General features: G+C 47.6%; 2 protein-coding genes across 2 annotated transcripts; one reads left to right on the forward strand and one right to left on the reverse strand.

The window, feature by feature from the left end:
- Positions 1 to 695: 695 nt before the first annotated feature.
- LOC104586508 (early nodulin-like protein 15) lies at positions 696 to 1,591 on the reverse strand. Its single transcript, XM_010243770.3, has 2 exons — positions 1,288 to 1,591; positions 696 to 1,190 (listed from the first exon to the last, which is right to left on the reverse strand). The coding sequence occupies exons 1-2, from the start codon at positions 1,466 to 1,468 to the stop codon at positions 841 to 843; spliced, it is 531 nt and encodes a 176-aa protein (XP_010242072.1). The 5' UTR covers positions 1,469 to 1,591; the 3' UTR covers positions 696 to 840.
- A 3,352-nt stretch (positions 1,592 to 4,943) lies between these two features.
- LOC104586531 (uncharacterized) lies at positions 4,944 to 5,945 on the forward strand. Its single transcript, XM_010243798.1, has one exon. It carries the CDS (start codon positions 4,944 to 4,946, stop codon positions 5,943 to 5,945), a length of 1,002 nt encoding a protein of 333 aa, XP_010242100.1.
- Positions 5,946 to 7,788: the final 1,843 nt, after the last annotated feature.

Consider the following 7,788-nt stretch of genomic DNA (forward strand, 5'->3'; position numbering starts at 1 on the left):
TGACTTGATACACTGATTAGGAATTTTTCCTTAAAAATTTGAAGAATAAAAAAAAAAGGTAAAATCAACCACAAAAAATATAACATTGGGTCTTAAAAAAAATTATTTGATGTCACATGCAAATGGATTGTGATGAAATTGTTAACGAACGCTAACGGCAGGAGCATGCATGCCCCAATCTTGGTGACAGCCGTAATTACAAGGAGATGTTTTCAATGCACAATAGAGTACTCTGAGTTGGGATCTGCTCGTCAGTCCTCACACTGACCTCACATGTATAGTGTAGTGTGGTGTGGTGTTCCCAATACATAGTGTAGTATACTCTGGATGGTGTGAGGTTGTATCAGTGAGCATATCCAAACTCCCAATCCCCATAAGAAGTTCGGATTTCCTTGTATAATCCCTCCTCACACCCATCTCACAGTATACTGCAGTTGCACATGATGGACCTCTGTTTTTTCAGGAACACCTCCCATGGTATATGGTGAGGTGGGGGTGTGAGGAGACACTGACAAAAGCCACTGACAGCTGCACAGAAGGCGTAGCCACTTGGGAATAACAGAGTGCAATAGCGCAATCACAGAGAGAAATGTTGGCGTTTTGAGACAACAGAAAGAACAGTGGCGTTATAGAATTGTTATAGTTGGACCTCTGTTTTGCTCAAGTAACATGGGAAAAAGAAAAAACACAAGACATAAAGACAATCCATCTGTATAAATTTCATTATAATTTCAGTAATTGTAACAATTCATGCCCAAAAAAGAATCCCCAGAAAAATAAATCAATAAATGAATCAAATATAATCCCCTGAATCCAGCAAACCCAGTTGATCTATTGTTCTCAGAACAAAACCATGCCCACCAAGATCCCAAGCACCACCATCAAGCCACCCTTTAAGCTTGTAGCACTGCTTGTTGGAGCCACTGCAGGGGCCTCGATTTCAGACGGAGATGCAGCCGGAGAAAAGCTAATGAACCCACTTCTCGGAGAAAGCACAACCACAATCAGCTTCTGCCCCTTCTCGCAGTGTCCATTAGCTCCGCTGATGAAATAGAAAGGCCCTGATCTGTCAAGCACAACCTTGGTGTTTCCATCCTTGTATTCAGCGATGGGGCTCGAAACGTTGCAGCTGGCGTACGCCTCCTTGGTCACTTGCAAAACCGAGTCCTTGTTGGCATCGTACTTCCACACTGGATCAGAGCAGAGAGCAAACGTGTTATAACTAGAGTAGCAGAAACAATGAAGCCAGATGAGTAAAAAGCTTGGAATAGAAAGATGGAATGTTACCGAGTGAGTCTCCGATTTGAAAACGAGATGCTCCGGCCCATCGGTTTAGAGATTCGGGTTCAGAGGATGGGATCTCCCATGCGTCTGTTTTACCGCCAACTAAGATCTCTCTAGCTTCTGAGAAGCTGAAGAGGAGACAGACGAGCAACATGCATGAAGCTAGAGGTCTTGAGAAAGCCATTGATAATCAACCTAGGAAACACGGTCACAGAGAAAAAGAGTAAAAACTTCAATCAAACACCAAAGAGTGAGAATGAGAGAGGGAGGAGAGAGCGACCGAGCGAGACTTACTCAGACTCAGTGAGGGTCCGTCCATTTATAGAGGGAAAGAAGAAAATAGCCGTTGGGCCCGGGTTTCTTTTTCAACGGTAAAAATGGGTGAACTGTGAAGCAGCAAAAGCTCACCTCGAACTCGAATGCCGATGGCTTTTTGATTTTTAAATAAATTTACTACAAGACTACCGATGTGTTTGTTTAGGGAAGACCATCATGGTGTCATTCTCTGTCTAAAGCCGTTGGATTGGAACTTTGACAACGAATACGGGGGCCTACAACTACATCTACAAGTCTACAACCTGGTTCGCTGTAGTTATTGAACGCATTATGCATCCTGTCAAAGTGTCAGCATACACCACACATCAAGAACATTCTAGAAGCCCAGCTGTCCCCGCTATCTGTCAATCCAGTGGGTTGCTTGAGTAGCACACAATGTCACAATGTCGTCCTAGATCTGCCTATTACCATTGAGGGAGATTCTAAACTTGTCATTGACCGTTTGCCCCACTGTCGCATATGGAACGTTGTAGCGCATGGATGTGAATTCTTTATGGAGATTAAGGAACATCATTGAAGAGTGTCATCGGCATGCGGATGAATCATAATATTAGGTAATGCCATGTTTATCATGAAACAAATCAAGCGATAAATTGATTAGCTCATCAGATAGTTAGTGATCAATCATTTTCTTTTAACGAGCTTCCATGGGATCTAGTGTTCATTTGCTTTTGTGATGTTTGGGGACGTACTACCCCCATCCCCTGTTTATCCTTTTGCATTTTATCCATTTATATTCATCTTTCATGTACAGTGGAATATGTAGTAGATACATTTTATCGTTTTGCATCATTTTATAATTTGTTTTTAAATTAGATGGTTTTGATTTATTTTTAGAATTTATAATAAGAAAAAGATTTAATAATTAAATAAAATTTTAAAAATAGAAAAATGCATTGAAATTACCTAACCACCACCGGAACCTGAGTTGCTATATATACAGAGAGAGAAGTTTTGTTACTACAATATACTTTGGATTTGATGTTTTTTCATTTTTTATAGGGTTAAAGTTATGAGAAATTAAAAGACAAAAGAGACTAATTTTGGCTCTGGCACAAAGTTAACATCTTGGACCATTGGACCATTAAACCCTACATGCAAAACCTGCTAGGTTGGTTATAGGTTTAGTTCCATTTTTTTATTCTATTTTTTTTTTTTATGGTCAGTTAGATTTCCCAATATCATCATCATACTCATCCAATTCACACTTGCTACATCATGAAAACCTAATGCACATAGATAATAAACAAAATTAGATTGGGTTTTTGTTCGGGTCATGGTTGAGCTGGTCAAGAGAGACATGTGGCTGCCCAGTCATCGCCCAGCCAGCCTAGCCACATCGGCATAGTTCGGCTGGTGGCTCTGCAACACGCTCATTCCACGACTTGGGCCAGGCTACGCTATTATTGTGGCCCCCCAGCCACGTTAGCTACTCGAGGTGCGGATAAGCATAACTACGAATAAAGAGGAGTGGGGAAGACAACTCCGTCGGGGATTAGGACTCTGCCCCGAATACCTCGGCGGGCAACCTCATCCCGACAACCCCGGAAGCCCAGTCCAACCAGGAGACGGATCTTCGACTATAAAAAGGTATTCCATGCTTAAGGTAAGAGATTCTAACTTCTGACACCCATACTACTATTCTACCCGGACCAACATCCTTATAGCTCGGCCCAATCATCCATCACTTCCTACTGACTTGAGCATCGAGGTACCTACCTGGGGATAACTCCTCGGACCTCTAACTTTTTCTTTCTTGATCACAGGTCTTGAAGCGCAGCCTCGTCCTTGAAGCTCGGCATTGCCCTGTTGGCAAGGACTATCTGGTTGCTCTCCTCAGTTCATGCACCACCTCGGATTGAGCAACATCAGATTGGCGCCGTCTGTGGGAAACACACAAAAAGCCTTTCCCAAAAATCCTTCCTTCCCTATCGCGTAATCAAGAAAGCGATCAAGATGCCCACTAGCCCGGACGATCAACAGGTCGATCCCCATCTTGGGAGTCTCGGCATCGCAGCCCATCGCATCAAGAAATTCCACAGCCTCCAGCAGTAGTTGATCCTGTGCAGTTCCGAGCAATGCAAGAGAAGGTCGGCAAGATCTTTGAAATGATGCAGAACCTAGGATCTGCGACACCACCCAACAAGACCGTCCCCCCTTATTTCCCGACGCGTACGAAGGATGATCCTCACCTTGAAGACCCCAAAGCGCGTCGGACGGACAAAGGTGTAGCGCGGTCCAACAAAGAAAAGCAAGATACAACAAGAAGGTCGCCCCCCTCCATCCACTCTCACAGCAGGACACACCAAATCACACGGATCCCCGCCAAAGAAAGGCTCGATAGACGAATGCCGCCTCGCGTGGTCTCCGTTGCCGAGTCTAGCTTCGTGAAAGACCGCACCACACGCCCTAAGAAGGAAAGGGCAACGCACACCGCACCGCAGCCCCGGACCATAGGGATAACGAGATTCGGGAACTCTAACAGTGCTTGGAAGAGTTGGAGCGCAACCAAGGCCAGAGAAGCACGGTGCCGGTTGTAGATCAGCCCGCGCAACCAATTGCGCCAACCACCAAAGAACCACTTTTCACTCAGGAGATTGTGGACGATGTACCTCCTACAGGATTGCGGGCACCTCAACTTGACAAGTACGACGGAAACATTGATCTTGTCGATCACATTGAGGCACTGGAGGCTTAGCTAATGTTGCACGGATCTTTTGAGGGCCTGATGTGCAAAGCCCTAGTGGCCACCCTCACTGGTCTAGCCCTAACCTGGTATTCCTCTCTGCCTCCACGCTCCATAGCGTTGTCGGAGTAGTTGGAAACTCAGTTCCGTGCATATTTCACAGCGAGTCAAAAGCACTGGAAAACCTCGGCCAACCTCATGCAGGTACGCCAGAGGAAAGCTGAATCTCTCAGGGACTACCTGGCGAGATTCAACAAAGAGGCACTACAGGTCAGAAACCTGAACCAGTTCATGGCTGTCACCGCTATTCAACATGGCCTCCTCCCATTGCCTTCAACTTCTCCATCTCCAAGAACCCTCCACAAACCCTGACCGCACAGATGAGCCATGCGTAGAAATACATCAACGCAGAAGAAGCACAAACACAGCTGCGGGACAAAGAAGAGAAGCTAGGAGAGATACTGAGGAGCGGAAGTCAGAAAGAACAAACTGAGACCATAAGAGGTAGGACCTCCAACCCAATTGTAGACCACAGACACCTCCACCGACCTATCGGAACTTCACGCCACTGAATACACCGCGGTCTGAAGTTCTGATGCAAATCCGTGACCGTAGTTACGTCCAATGGCCCGAGAAGATGAAGACACAAGCCAACAAGAGGAATCGCGACAAGTACTGTGAATTCCATAGGGATCATGACCACAACACAGAAAACTACTTCGACCTGCACAACCACATCGAGGACCTGATCAGGCGCGGGTACCTCAGCGTGTTCATCGACAAGAACGAGAAGCCCGTGCAGGAGGAACAACATGCAGAGAATGCTTGGCTACAACCTCGAGCCCCTCCTGCTAGTGTGATCCATGTCATATCAGGAGGAATCGCCACAGGAGGGGAGTGCAGCTCGGGGTGCAAGAAATATGCGCGACTATGCAAAATCGACAACCGCAGGCACAAAAAGAAACGCAACCTATCTATCACCTTCACCGACGTTGATCTCTGGGGAGTCCAAACCCCGCACGATGATACCTTGGTCATCACAGCCGAGGTTGCCAACTTTGAGATGCAGCGGATCATGGTTGATACTGGTAGTTCCGTTGATGTGCTCTTCGAGGACGCATTTGAGAAGCTTGGCATAGACAAAGAGCGCCTCACCCCCATCAACACTCCCCTAATGGGCTTCTTGGGGGAGTCCCTCTTGCCCACTGGAAGGATAACCCTTCCCTTCTTGATCGGAGATGGCGACATTATCGCAACGACCATGGTAGACTTCATCATGGTTCGTTGCCCCTCGTCCTACAACACCATCCTCGGCAGGTCGACCCTTAATGCTTTACAGGCCATGGTCTCAATGTTCCACCTCGCCATGAAGTTCCCCATCGAGTATGGAGTGGGCGTGGCACGTGGGGTCCAAAGAACTGTGCAGCAATGCTACTTGCTCTCTTGTCGAGGACCGTGTCCAGCCGCAAAAACATTGATGGCTGAAGCCTATGATCTAAGGGACGAGGTGAGAGCACAACATGGCCAACCTGTTGAAGACCTCATCCAAGTGCCACTCAAAGAAGAAGACCCCGAGAAGATAGTCCAGATCAGCTCTCTCCTAGATCGACCAACTTGTCGACGCAATGACAGGCCATGAACTCCTGAGCTTTATGGATGCCTTATTGGGGTACAATCAGATCCGAATGCACCATGATCACCATGAGAAAACAACTTTCATCATTGACCACGGCTTATATTGCTACAAGGTGATGCCCTTTGGCCTCAAGAATGCTGGCGCCACTTACCAACGACTGGTGAATGTGTTCAAGGATCATCTCGGCCGAAACGTGGAAGCATATGTCGACGACATGCTCATGAAGAGAAAAAAGGCTGAGCACCACCTTGTTGACCTAAAAGAAGTCTCCGATACCCTCAAGAAGTACAAGATGAAGCTAAACCCAACCAAATGCGCTTTCGGGGTCGGCTTGGGTAAATTCTTGGGGTTCATGGTGACACATAGGGGGATTGAGGCAAATCCAGAGAAAATACAGGCCATCCTCGACATGCAATTGTCCCGAACTCATAAAGACGTGGAACGACTCACCGGTAGAGTAGCCGCCCTTAGTAGGTTCATGTTTAAATCCGTGGACCGGTGTTTACCCTTCTTCAAAGCCCTCAAGCGACCGAAGGACTTCTAGTGGACCAAGGAATGCAAACGGTCCTCTCCTCACCAAACCGAGCCCAGAGGATGAGCAATTGCTCTACCTCTCAGCCAGGGATGAGGTCGTCAGCTCGGTGCTGGTTAAGGAGGAAGATCGGGTACAGAGGCCGATCTACTATACTAGCAAAGTCCTTAGTAACCCGGTACTCCAACTTGGAGAAAATGAGACTGACATTGGTCACCTCGGCCAGGAAGCTCAAGCCATATTTCCAAGCCCACAACATCAAAGTGCTCACTGACCAGCCCCTCAAGTAGGTTCTTCAAAGGCTAGAAGCATCTGGCCGCCTAATCGAGTGGAGCATAGAGCTCAGTGAGTTCGATGTTGAGTATGCACCCCGTCCCGCGATCAAGGCCCAGTCTCTAGCGGACTTCATTGCCAAGTGTACCTTTACTTTCGAAGACCCGGCCCTACCGCCACAAATATGGACTACTCCATGAACAGCTATTGGAGAGACACCCTTCAGCCTGACCTACGGGGCCGAGGCCATGGTGCCCGTGGAAATAGGCTCTCTGAGTCTTCAGATTGAGCTTTTTGATAAAGACCAGAACGACGAAGACCTCCGCGCAGAGTTGGACTTAGTGGAAGAAGCCCGGGACTGAGCACATGTCAGAATGGTGGCACAACAATAGAGGATGGTGAAGTACTATGATTCCAAAGTTAGAAGATGTGAGTTCAAGATAGGCGACCTCGTCCTCTACAAAGTCATCGCACCCGCACCCGGGAAAGGCAAGCTCAGGCCAAACTGGGAAGGCCATATAGAGTCACTAGAGTGCTTGTTCTGGGCACCTATAGACTTGAAGACCTCGATGGCTGACCAATATTGAGGAGTTGGAACACGGGGTATCTACGGATGTACTACCAATAATTTGATTATTAATGCAGAGTGTTTTATTTGAGCCACGTCTGATTGCCCGATGCGTCGCACACACACACACCGCACCAGATTGCACACATACCTCGCTACACATGCCACGCAACACTCCTGTAGCTCAGCACACCAAGCCGACCTAGCTAATCTTTGAATGGCCTGGGCCCATGACGCGTAGCTCGGCAGCGCATCGCCGACCAAGTAATTCAACTCGGCTGTCGACGGCCGAGCCTAAGGTGGAGAAGAACACCCCCACCCATCAAGGCTTGTGGACGGTCATTGAACTCCACTCGATCACCGACCATCAGTTAGAGAGAGTCGAGGAATGGCCAGCCCTAGAAGAGCCCCAAAAGCTCCCGAGACCAGAAACTGAGCATCCCAAACATGAGAGCTCAGAGCATACTCCAGCC

The sequence above is a fragment of the Nelumbo nucifera genome, chromosome 7 (assembly GCF_055504915.1).
Source record: "Nelumbo nucifera cultivar China Antique chromosome 7, China Antique-T2T, whole genome shotgun sequence".
Taxonomy (NCBI): Eukaryota; Viridiplantae; Streptophyta; class Magnoliopsida; order Proteales; family Nelumbonaceae; genus Nelumbo; species Nelumbo nucifera.

Bases quoted from the DNA above. Each gene is read 5' to 3' on its own strand.
- LOC104586508 (XM_010243770.3), bottom strand. From the start codon at position 1,468: ATGGCTTTCTCAAGACCTCTAGCTTCATGCATGTTGCTCGTCTGTCTC. The intron at 1,191-1,287 runs GTAACATTCCAT...GCTCTGATCCAG, and splicing joins TCAAATCGGAGACTCACTCG to TGTGGAAGTACGATGCCAAC.
- LOC104586531 (XM_010243798.1), top strand. From the start codon at position 4,944: ATGAAGACACAAGCCAACAAGAGGAATCGCGACAAGTACTGTGAATTC.